General features: G+C 34.6%; 1 protein-coding gene across 5 annotated transcripts in view; it reads right to left on the bottom strand.

Annotated features, from left to right (window-relative positions):
• Nucleotides 1–10,254, bottom strand: part of LOC128205787 (Golgi-specific brefeldin A-resistance guanine nucleotide exchange factor 1-like) — a 35,313-nt gene extending 25,059 nt beyond the window's left edge. For all 5 annotated transcript variants that reach the window (XM_052907749.1, XM_052907764.1, XM_052907766.1 and 2 more), the window contains exons 1-13: nucleotides 10,011–10,254; nucleotides 7,936–8,108; nucleotides 7,362–7,493; nucleotides 6,933–7,051; nucleotides 6,449–6,557; nucleotides 6,101–6,210; nucleotides 5,624–5,875; nucleotides 4,960–5,124; nucleotides 4,529–4,696; nucleotides 4,115–4,310; nucleotides 2,811–3,028; nucleotides 2,391–2,489; nucleotides 1,832–2,026 (exon numbers count right to left, since the gene is read on the bottom strand). In XM_052907749.1, the coding sequence (XP_052763709.1) occupies nucleotides 1,832–2,026; nucleotides 2,391–2,489; nucleotides 2,811–3,028; nucleotides 4,115–4,310; nucleotides 4,529–4,696; nucleotides 4,960–5,124; nucleotides 5,624–5,875; nucleotides 6,101–6,210; nucleotides 6,449–6,557; nucleotides 6,933–7,051; nucleotides 7,362–7,493; nucleotides 7,936–8,104 (1,932 nt within the window). In that variant the 5' untranslated portion in view covers nucleotides 8,105–8,108; nucleotides 10,011–10,254. The remainder of the gene's footprint in view (nucleotides 1–1,831; nucleotides 2,027–2,390; nucleotides 2,490–2,810; nucleotides 3,029–4,114; nucleotides 4,311–4,528; nucleotides 4,697–4,959; nucleotides 5,125–5,623; nucleotides 5,876–6,100; nucleotides 6,211–6,448; nucleotides 6,558–6,932; nucleotides 7,052–7,361; nucleotides 7,494–7,935; nucleotides 8,109–10,010) is intronic.
• Nucleotides 10,255–13,087: the final 2,833 nt, after the last annotated feature.

Genomic DNA, 13,087 nt, shown 5'->3' with positions numbered 1-13,087 from the left:
CCCGAGGATTCCGGTTTTGTGGAGATCCGGTTTAGTGAGTTTCCACTGTATATGTGCTTTAAACTGTTTCCATCTTTCGATACAATTTTTGCTTTGAAATGGATTTAAGGTTATATTTCTTCTATTGGTGTACAATAGATGAGTCCAATTCTCTAATGTGTTCGTTTTACTAGGTCGGAAAAACCAGAATAGCTTTAATTCCGGGCTACAACTATTAGTTAACGAGTTGGTTTGGGATTTCCATAGTTATAAATAGTCAGTTTATAGGTCAATCTCAGAACGAGGCTGATCATCCTACGGAAAGACCTATTGGCGCAAAACATAGGACTCCATCTAATTTCACATTGTTTACAAAAGACAGCGGAATTGAATAATTCGATTTTGTTGTTTGTCTGCTTATAATGTATTGCTTTTTTCTTCCTAAAAATGGAGAATTTCAAAGGCTCATTTGAGGAAAATCAGGGTCCGCCGCACGTACTTGCTACGACAAAATAGGGTTTAAATGTCCCGGCTATTACTTTAACAAATAATAATAGTAGTTTACTACATCTTCTTAAATATGAATTTCGGTAATCGAATATTCGAATATTCGATCGAAAGAATTAAAGAATATTCGAATATCTATTTTGCCATTCGTTTGCATCCCTAATATTTATCATAAAAGATATTTATAAGGAATATGTATATTAAACAAACATAGAGCTGGAAGTATAACATGTTAAACACTTTTAAAACTACAGTCCAAAATCGCTATGTCGACGTCGGATATCTCGACTATCTGGTTATATAGACTTTTTTCTCCGGTCCCGAATTTATTCTTTCTTAATCTATATAAAAGAAATCTGCTTGTGTCAATTATTCTATCTTGATTTTTTCGCTATGTCGACCTCCTATTTCAGTCCAGTGGTCGAATTTCACACATTTTCCTTGTCCCTTATGTCGAACTGTAGATCAAGTTGTAGGAGCGAAAATTGTTATGAAGGTTTGCGGCGTGTCGCTAAATTACGGTGCGTGTCAAAATAACAAACTGACATAATTGGAGGTTAATTGGAAAGTGGGAATAATTAAAGTTGTTTGTTTATGTTTTTGATGAAAGAGTCTTTTGTTGATCAAGCTATACATTGAAACGCACAATTTAGGTCAACGATGACATCATCGAAAAATTCGACAACATTGAAAGTTACGTGAAGAAGTAATTTCTCTATACAGCAAGTAGAAAACAAACGGGCATAACAAACATGCTATTTTAAGAATGTCATATGTGCTTTACCATTTTCTTACAATATACAAGTGTATTTAATTTTGGTTTTATATCTGATTTGTATACTCAGTAAACGTGAATTAAATAAATTTGGCACAAATAATTCATTTTTTATCTCTTTATTTTTAAATAATATGTTTGCTGTTTCCATGAATGGAACAAGACTGTTCAAAAGTATGGTCACCTTACATATCAAATAATAACATTTAAATTACCAATAACTTTTGCTGCAATATTGAAAATTCAGTAACATTTATAAACTGTGTTTTTATGTTATGTAAACCCTCAGGAAAATATCTGTCTATGGTGGAACAGTAGATGCAACTCCAAACTACAGACTAAAAAAAATTAAGGATAAAAAATTTTCATTCTTTTTTTTCTGATTGTTTTTTATTATTATATTTATAGAATTAATTTCATGTTTAAATTTATCTCTTTGATATGTTTTCAGGAGATCCATTGTTGTTTTTTTTTAATTTTGAGAAATACATCTTAATAACAGATAATTTGAGAATTACATCTAAATAACAGAGAATTTGTTTCGTTTCATATTTCGCCATTGCTTTTTACCTTTGACAGGAGTTTCGTGAGGTCCTCGAAGAGGTTTGTACAGTAAAGGTCACAGTCATAATTCAGGTAGAGCTCAGTGACTAGCCCTGGTATTCTCCAAAGCTGGACGATCGACTCGAGAGCCAGCTCCCGCACCTCGTACGTGATCCGGGGATGGTCGGATGTAATGATCTCACTCAGGCGGGTCAGGTACATCTGGAAGATACAAATATTATTACAATACTTATATATAATTTGTAGCATAAGGAACAAGATCAAAGTATGTTTTCAAATACCAAAAGACATATGTAAGGACATGATGGGAAGGTTAAAAATTGCTTTATTAATAACTGAGAAGATTGCTCAGAAAAAAAAGATTTCTGAAGGATTTGATATAATCTGATCATTTCTTATATTTCAGCCGAATTCATTTTAGGTTATTCATTATGTGTACACAGAATGTTTCCATACTCTGGTTTCAAAGTTTTAAGTTCACACAGGTTATATGATAACATACAATGACTTCCATGATCATAAATATTCTTTAATAACAAAAAAAAATGAAAAAGTTATTCTTTACCTCAAGTTGTAGTTTGAGATGGGCCCTCAGGGACTCAAAGAGCAGGAAACAGACCCGCAAGGCTGCTGCTGATAGGGACAGCCGCTCTGACTGCACCAACTGTTCATAAGTAGGAAATGAGGTCAACTATATTTATGATAATTGTAGTAATAGTTGAAATTCCCATTTGACAGTGTAACATCAGAAAACGAGCATAAATTTGATTTCAAAATGTTATTTATAGTTGAAATTGTTCTAGTAAAGATCATTTACATAAAAAAGAATTGTTTATAGTTATAGCTAAAAAATATTCATATTCCAGGTTAGAAGAACTCTTCCACACCAATAACATCAACGTAAAATGGTGTCATAAGACGTGAAAAACGAAAAGCAGCTAGGTAGACGGCAAACAAACCATACAGTGTATGTACATGTACTTACCATGAACATAAATCTGCACATGTCGTCTTTTACAAGGAAAACAAGAGAGGAGAAATGGCCAATGTGGTCTGCCCCCGACTCTAGGGCGACAGTGAGCAGACTGAGGCCCATATGAATCATCACATCCGTGTTGTGCCGATCCAGGGGATTGGTCAGCGAGATCAGGAACCGGAACAGCTCTCGTACACATGGCAAACCATACGGGATTAACGATACACCTGAAACAGTATGAAACTAGAACTGTAAGCCAAAGGCTAACGAATACCCCCCAACCCTTCCCTGTCTAGGTTGTTTGCCCTGGCCTTAGTTATGGTATCATTAGAAAGCACAAGGCAATACATTTATTTAGTTTATTTAGAATACCTATTACTGAATCAGGGACAAAGGAGTAGGCCACCAAAGCGAATATTGTAACAAATTTAAGGCCTGTATGCACCTAACTTCAGGACTTTTGATGGTCTTTTTAAGGACAAAATCAATTAAAGGTCTTTTTCAGGCCATGCAAACATTCTGATTAATACAGGTGCACCAAATCACATATTCAACAGTTCATATCATGGTCATTGACATCTGAAAGTTTGAAAAAGATTTATAGAAAAAATGAGAAAAAATGACCAAGGATTAGGCTAGACAAAGCTGTATAATTTTTGCCTATTTTAACTTATTCAGGGGCCATAATTGGAGACATGATCATGTGATTCCAACCACAATCACAGGGGCAAATGTTCTAACCATGGCTAAAAGTTTGAAAAAGATTCATTCAAAAATGACGAAGGAGTAGGACGAACAAAACTAATTTTACCCAATTTAACTCATTAAGGGGCCACAACTCCACTCAGGATCATGTGACTCCCACCAAATTCATGGAGGCAAAGGTTTACATCATGGCCATTAATATTTGAAAGTTTGAAAAAGATTTGCTCTATAGCTTCAAAGAAGAATCCTGGACAAAGCTAATTTTGCCCAATTTAACTCATTAAGGGGCCACAACTCCACTCAGGATCATGCGACTCTGACCAAATCCACGGAGGCACAGGTTTACATCATGGTCATTAATATTTGAAAGTTTGAAAAAGATTTGTTCAATAACAACAAAGATGAATCCCGGACAAAAAAAAACGGACGGACAGACGGACAGACAGACAGACGGACAACCCGATTCCAGTATACCTACCCCAAACTTTGTTTTGGGGGGTATAATTATTCCATGAAAAAGGCTTCCTGATACTGGATTAAACATATACTGTATCATGGCTAGATATCTACACATAATATTTATTAAAAAATGTGACTTTTGCACTGACCTTCATTGTGGTGGTGTTGATGGGGGATGAAGCGTACTCCCCTGGGGTTAACCATCTCATCCTTTTCCCCTATTTCCCCCTCATGGGTGCTCGTGTCTGAGACGTCTAGTGGTTGGGATTCTTGTGTCTCAGAAGTTATATTGTGGGAGTCTTCCTCATCGCGCTCTGTCTCTGACTGGGACACTGGCAGACTCATCTGGTTTAAAAATGTTGGAGGTCAGTTCATTGACAATTATTTATTCATCAAAAAGTACTCTACTTTTTGAGTGCATGTTATCAATAAAAACATCCAATTGGTGCCCTTTCTAAATTCAATACCATATCTCCTATATACTGGGTATATTTGTTTGTTCAATCTGGAGATCTGTTGGTTTAAATAAGCTCAGATAAGATACACATCGGAGTAGAGCTTACCTCACTTGCTGATCTGACCAGGCTCTCACTCTCAGGTATATTTAGGGAGATATGTTCCTTAAAGTCTGTGGAGGAGCTGGTTCCGCACATGTTGACCTCCCCAAGGGATTCAACTGGTGGCAGGCTCAGGTCTTCCCGAGACTCATCATATACATTATCACTAGCAGCCTACAAAATGCACTTTGTTTATTATTTTGTAAGCATAACAATTACTCATTGGAAGCCCTACTTTTAGAATCAATTAAAAGATCACAATTTTAAGTAACATTTTTTTTATTTTAACGATATACTTTGAATACTTTATACTTTATTTGAATATAATGTTAAAAATTTTAACAGCATTTTAAATATTCATTGTTATAATAATTCATTACTTTCATATATCGAACCTACCCAAATTATATGACATACATGAACTTGTATCTTTGTACCTGGAAACCATTAACAATGTCAATTATTGTAGTGCCCTCTACAGGTGTTGTGGCTATACTCTCCCGTGTGGCTTCCAGGTATGCCACACCCGGGTCTACTGCGGTGCCTGGATCCACCCCACTATCCTGGCCCTCAGATACTGTATCCCCTCCTACACTGCCACACTGATAAGAAAAAACATATACCTCACCTGTTGTTGTTGTTGATTTTATACTAATATCACAAACATATTGGGCCAGTGCCTTATTCTTGATGGTAACTAAGTAATCAGACCCTTCCTTACAAGTAATCACACTACAAATAGTTTTATTATATATTTTGTAGTTTCTAATAATTAATTTATTATAGAACTTCTATGTATAATTTCATTCATATTAAAAAAATACAAAATACATGTAACAAATTCTTCATCTCGATATGCTTTATATGACAGTTACATTTAGAATTTAGTAACTTACATGTAAGCAAATGATGAAATACTTTAATTTGCCATGATTCTTTGGTATAAAACCTGGATATGTCAAGGAAAAACACTTACTTAAAGGCAGTTTAGTGAGGAACATGCCTCTTAAACAACCTTTCTTCTATCTACACTGTTTTAATAACTTTACATACAAAGCAAACATTAAGAAAATATCTAGTGAAGAGTAAAGACAAACATACCTCCTGCTTTTCTATAGTATTTTCGCTCTCCTCATTCAGCGCCTGTTCTAGTTCCTGTTCCTTCGTGCTGGGACCCTCTCGAGTCTCCTCCCCCTCCTTAGGTGGCCTCCCTCCCTCCTCCAGTGTAGTTGAGAGCTGACTGGATGGTTGTGAGGCAGAGTTGGTCTGCTTCGTTTTCTTCTGTTTAGGCTTGGGAGACTTCTTCCTCCTGCCCATTCTTGCTTGGTCAACTCCACCCGTCCTCATTTTCAGCTGAAAAATAAGCATGTCATATGAAAATTTAACTGTCAGATTTCTATCTATAATTTTTTATCTTATCTTTAACAAGAGTTTCCAAACAACAAAAAACATGTTACTTGTATATTCCAGAATAAAAGTATGCCCATTTTTCATAATTTCTCATCAAATGAATGATGCATATTGAAATCTTAAGACATGAAAAACATCAATACAAATTCATAACAAAATTATGGTCACCTTTTTCATGTTTGCATTCCATTTAGGGTCTTCCCTAAACTGAGGTAATCTGGTAAAAAGCAGCTGAACCATGTCCATTAGAGTGTGCTCGGCCGACTTCCGCAACAACTCTGAAGGCATAAGGTTATGATCATTTAACACTCTTGAACCAAACCCGAGACAGCTTTTGTTAAATCACTGGTAAAAAATACACAAGCCTTGCACTGGTATAATTCTAATTCTGGGCTTGCTCAAATTCTTGATTTTATATCACAGGGCTTGTTAAAAACGTTGATGCTAAGAACTGGTGTTATAATTAGGCCTTGCTCAAACAAAAGTCTAATTTCATAGAAGGATATAAAATCTTACCACTGAGTCTCATTTCAAAGCAGATTCTGAAACAGGACTGCATAATCTCACAGACAGATTCATTATTCAACAGGACTCCTGCTGGACACAACAGTAATGTCCGCAACACCTGCAAAAGAAACATGATGTAAGAATAGTTGTAAGGATGCCTGAGAGGGTCCAGAACTATTTATTCTAACAGTAGTCACATGTAAGCTGATTTTTTTTTTATTTCTCAGATTATCAAAATTGAGCTTCTGCAATGGGTGAAATACCTAAGGATAAATAAATAGGAGTAATAAGTCAAAAATTAATATAAGGAATGTTAAGCTTCCCACATTAAAAAGTTTGTGATTTTTTTATATTTGTTTCATATTTTTCACTTGTATTTACATTGTATTTAAGTTACATGTACTTGTAAAACAAATGAAATTCTATGTCTCATCTGATAATCAGAAGTAATCGGAAAATAGACAAGAGCTTGTGGTATATATGTTGTACATACATGGAGTATCTTCATGAGAACAACCTCATCAGAGCCCGGGTCAGTACCCACAAATCTGGCGTGTGTTACAGCATCCGCAATATTTTCTATTGCTGGGGCGGCATCATCACGGCTTGGATCTGGACAAAAGTTGAAAACTAGTTACATGTACACGTCTGTCATATCATGTGATCAATTTCAAGAACATTTGGGTAATGTTAAAATTCTCTTAGTAATATTTTTTCCTCCGTTTCTTATCGAAGATAAAAAAATTCTACTGAAAAACTTCATAAGGTTAATAAAAATACCTCAACACTTTTACCAATGTTTTCAGATAAGTTCAAGTAACAACTTGATTATAATAGTTTAAATTTCCTATTTGTTACAATTCTATTGCACTTCATATGCCATTTACAATAAATGTCCAAATATATAAATGCTGACACCTACCTACAAGACCATATGAAAGGAACTTATTGACAGAGGTGAGAGCCAGGCCTGTGATAGGACCTGTTGTATCTTCCGACCTAATTACCTCCAGAAATGGGCTCAAAAATGCATTAGGTTCTACCTCATGCAGCTCTGTAATAAAAATTAAGCATTGTAAAAACAATTGGAGTACCTTATATTGGTGATAAAACTATTACTTGATTTTTAATGTGAAAATGACTAATCTTTTAGTGATTGCAAGTGCTATCATTCAACCCGTTTTCACAAAGTCTTGACTCATGAATGTCGTTATGTGCCTGTTTTCTAAGTTGTTTTACCCCTGCTTATAAATTATAGGTTGTCTGGTTAGCGCACTTGCTTCTCACAAAGGCGACCCGGGTTCTATTCCTGGCCTGGGTGCAGGAGAGTTTGGTTTGTGGTCACCAAGCCCCACAACACAAGATCTTGCGTTAAATTGTGCAAATGAGAGTGCTAAATATAATGTTGTAATAACTTGCTTCACAATCGTTGTAAAATAAATAAGTTTAAACTAAACTAAATTATATATCGGTATGAGACATAATGGTAGAAATACCTGTGATATTGTTAAGTATATCTTTCAACTGTGAGAAGCTGGCAATAAGTGGGTCGCCATCGTCATCCCTGTGTGAATGGGAGGTCCAGCGTGCTGAGCGACGCATGGCCATCACAACCAGCGATATCTCCCCCTGTACAATGTAGATCCCATTGCTTGGGGATCCCATCTTTCTGTTTAAAAATTAAGATAAAGTCTTGTTCTTATAATGAATAAGGCTTAAAAGTGTTTGTGGTGGTTTTTAGAAATGGCATCTTTAAATTACATTCAAGCATGATACAGTAGCCTTAATATACAGTGTCTATAACATCAATACATCTCGAAACCTGTAATATATTTAGCAAATTTTATCGCTTTAATAGAAGTTCACTTTTCTTCAATGAGTTTCATTGATCAGGAAATTTCCAGAAAATGATATATAACAGTCCAAAGAGGATGAACAATGATCATTAAGTCTGAATTTCAACGAATGATTGTTTTCTTAGTATTCAGTTAACATGTATCCTGTTACTCAGGTCTTTGCTACTAGGAAAGGCCAATGTAGGAGGTTGATAATGTACTTGAATACACCAAAAATACCATTGCATAATGAATCAGAATACATTTTTTTATTTGGGGAATATTATATTTATATTTTAAACTCAAAAGATTATTATGATATGTTTGTTTTCCAAGGCTGACTCACTTAAGGAATGAATTGCGGGGTTGATGTAATTATCAGGGTATGAACGCAATTGGGCTGGTCAAAGTGTGAGGAGTCCGAAGAACTCCATGTGTACTTTGACCAGCCAAATTGCGTTCATATCCCCGATAATGACATCAAACCCGCAATTCATTACTTATATTTACACCAATAGTCCATTATTTTATTTAATAATTGTTAAAAAAATACTTCATTTCATTTAAGAAAACCTTTCAGTAATCCTTTCTTACCCATTCTGTAAAAAGAAAGACCCGACTGTAACCGGAAACATTTTTTTCAAATGATGTCACAATAACGTGGGAAAAAATAAACCACTTGATATCACTTTTAAAAATAAAATTTAAACACTTATGGCAACTATACATTTAAAATATAAGAAACACTTTCTAAAATGTTAATTGATATTTTACGGGACCTGCTGACACAATACAAACAATAACTAAATCAATAGTTTGCATGTATAATGTTATGCAATGAATTGCGATGCGAACATATCCGAAGATGTTGCGTTCATCAATTGATAAACGCAATTGCCGAAAGGCAGTTTATCTAAGGAATGGAAGTTGAGGTGTAAATATAGACTATTAAACCTGGTTCATAAATCCGTGGCCGAGTAAGTGATTTAGATGTTTTGAAATATGCACAATTCATGGCTGAGCAAATTGTGTTATTTAAACCAGTCAGTTTACTAATATTTCAAACATTTTTGAAAAATATTTCTTCAGAATGGACCGAGAATAAAAATATTAAGCATAAAATGGAGTTTTACTCATTTCATACTGTATCATTAATGCACCAGTCAATTGTAACCACTGCCTCCCCAGGTCCGGGGAATAGTGGGGACTTTGACTTTTGGTCAAGTTAACCCCGGGAAAAATCCCCGCCCTGCGGAGACGAACTCAGATGGTAAAATCCCTGCCAAATGCCTAGGTAAGGCCTATTCCCCGCTATATTTTGCTCTAACAAAACCGTTATACCCCGGACCTGGGGGGCCGTGGTTACAATTGACTGGTGTATAAGAGTTAACCCAACTATCCTTTATAAAGTTTATTTGGGTTTTATATTCTGTATCATTTTTATAAAAATAATACTATATAACGTTCTGAATGGGCACTCCGATTGACATCAAAATCTCATGATGTAATAAAACTGAAGTCTATATACATGCCTGCAGCCCCTACCTACCATCACTTCGACCTCTATGACATAAGAGGATTAAATTAGTAAAAATCGAGGGTTCAAAAATACAACACTGTGACATGATCAGAAATCAGAAGCTTAACAAACCGACCCTGATAACAGATATTTTCCCTCGAAATTATTGTCTACAGACTTTTTATTAACAAAAGATCTAAAGATATGTTCAACTTACTTTTCGAATTATAAGAAGAAATATGTTTCCAATTGACCTGTTTATAATAACAATACCAACAACGACGAAGAAATCAACTAAACTATGGTCATTTTTGGAAAACAGAGTATGTATTCTGATGAAAAATCGTGTCCATCTCAATAACTTTGTGTCTGTCAAATAATTTTAACAACAACTACATTTCTACCGTACAAATATCTTTTGACAGCTACAATTCTACAAATTGACAAAATGACGTGGTATATCACCGAATCGTACCGTATAGAATAAAGAGTAATAAGGGGAAATAACCTAAGACGCACACAAATGTTATTGCGTCACAAATGGGTCATAATAACCGTACTGTTAATTTTACTATTTAAAAAGGAGCCCGATCAACCAAAGAATTTTTTTCCAATTAAAGACTTCATGTGTTATAGATGAAGTGTAGGCATATTTTTTCTACAAAATATATTGATGAAATCTCCGTCTTGATAAATATATAATGAGTACAGTAAGTACTGTACTGTATGCATGTATTAATTCTGATGAAAATTCTCTCAATTTAATCATTCGGCAGAGCAGCAAACAGCAAAGACTCCTTGCTATTAATCTAAAAAAAAATGTTGTTGTTGTTGTTGATATTAATCGATGGTGACTTCCTCATCCTCCTTAATTTACTTCTTATTTATAAGTTATTAAACATATTTGCACATTGAGGATTTACAAGAGGGAACTGTCCAGGTGCGGATCAGCCTTCTAAATTCTAGGTAGTTTTGACAGCACCTTAATTATTTCCTCTGTAGGGGCGTAGCTTCCTATAGGCCGTGTAGGCCGCGGCCTACACAATTTTCAGAAAAACAAAAACAAAAAATAAAAATACCAAATCATTGCCAACTTTGGAGCTTATCAGCGTAACGACGGTCTCTACGTACGGTATCGATTTCACCTCTTAGTGCAATAGTAGCGTTAAGATACGCTAGTTTAGCACTTATTTATCTACTGCACCCAAGGCAGATAAGAAATACAGAATTTATGAGGGTCATAAAGTTGACCCGTCCTTTTATTTCAAGTTGCGGTAGAAAATTTCTGTTTTAGACGTTTTAAGATTTTGCCATAATTAGGTAGAGTTGTTCTATAGGGGGAACGTTAGTTGATAAAGTACTGTAAATATCATATTGTATCTGATAAACTTACTTCTTTTACATCTTATATGCTTCGTCTTTTTGTTTAAGTCTTTAATTGATCATTTATCAAGACATTAAATTGAGGCCAGTTCCACACCTTTATTTTAACAGTTTGGTAATTTTTCTAGTAGCAGTGTTACACAAAATTGGGTGTGAAATTTCGAATAGGAACAGCTAAAATGAAATATTAACTGCAGTTGCTATCATTTAGTACCGGTCTTTAACGATTCAAGTCAAGTAAAATGTCATTAATGTTGTATTGACAATAAGGCAGGTATACCTTTTTATTCCCTAACAACACGTTGATTTAATGGCATTTTGACACGTTATGAAAACCTAGTGCACTCGTTACTAAAAATATGCTGACAAAATTCCATGAAAGACATTTCTTACCTATTCAAAATAATTATATTTACGCTAAATTTATAAACATGTTTGGTTGAGTGCAAAATGGTAGACCAAAATGTTTACCATTAAGAATTATAACTTAAGCAATACTAATGAATATGTTGACTTGATGTAGATATGTAAATTATTATCTTTGAATACCCTTATTTATTATGTTTCATAGCCAATATGTTTTTCCAAAATTGTCACTGAAACTTGAAACATTAACATATTATAAGAAAAGTGTTACCTTTTAACTGTCTGTTATAGTGATTGCTATTAAATATGGGAATAATTTTTGCTAAATATATTACTTTCCTTTTTTACACAAAAAATATGACATTTCTTAACTACTAATGTAAATGAATAATCGAGTATCATATATAATTTCAATTTTATAATAACAAGAAAGGGGGGAGGGAACCGAAATAGTTATGGAATAATTTTATTGCTATCAATGACAAACTTCAGTGCACATGTCATACCCAGTGTCATAACCTTGCCGATGGATTATTTCTATCCTGCTGTGAATACGCCGCGGGGTGTGCCATAAAACCATTATCGTACAGTTGAATACACATTTTCTGGGCATCGATTTTCTACAAATTTTACATAAATGTTCAAAAAGGACCAAAAGATATTCAAAAAAATCATTATTTCGAAAAGTGCATTTGAAAGAGAAAAAAATCTGCATTGTAATCCGTTGGAAGCTAAGCGATCGGATGACTATAATAAATTTAAATAGCAAAACAATTTTTAGCTCCTTCTTATTTTAATGTAACTTTTAATGACCAACAAAACCCTTAAAAAGGACCAAAATGTAAAAATCATAGAATTAAAACAAAACCACCATCTTCAAGGGCAAGAATTATCCTAACATATATGTAGGAAGTAAGTTGATCTGTTGAAAGACTTAGTCGTGAGAACTGTTTAACCATATTTTCCCTATATAACTCTATAGGCACTTTCGATTCAGCGGATTTCTCCAAAGTTGGCAATGTGCAATAAAAACTTAATTAATACATCGGAAACCAGGTATTTCAAATCTATCGTTTTCCTTTTCACTACAATACACATTCATACGACATTAATGTTACGTATATAATTTGTCGAAATTTGCATACCAGTAGTCTGCGCTTTGACGCTGTTGATTACATACAACATTTATTTAAGGTAAAACATATTGATATCGTTACTCTCATTCATGTTTGTACAACAAAGAAATATACGCTAAAACGCACCCAAGACCACCTAACTAAAACGAAATCCCGGGGGTGCATGCCCTCGTGACCCCCCCCCCCCTCCTCAGAAAGTGGCCTACACATATACTTTCGTCAAGCTACGCCCCTGCTCTGGAAAGCTGTTCCGTGGCTGACTAGCTTCAAAGTGGAAATAGATCTTCCCATTTAGTTGTTCATACTGATTCTACATCTACACAGTTTTCATATCTGAGATTAAAAATAAACTGCATGTCTTAAATTATACAAGGTTATATGCGCATGTTCTGGTGAGATACCGTACATA

The sequence above is a fragment of the Mya arenaria genome, chromosome 2 (genome assembly GCF_026914265.1).
Source record: "Mya arenaria isolate MELC-2E11 chromosome 2, ASM2691426v1".
In the NCBI taxonomy this organism is placed as follows: domain Eukaryota; kingdom Metazoa; phylum Mollusca; class Bivalvia; order Myida; family Myidae; genus Mya; species Mya arenaria.
Note: the sequence above shows the minus strand (reverse complement) of the source record. Positions and strands in the feature narration are given on the sequence as shown.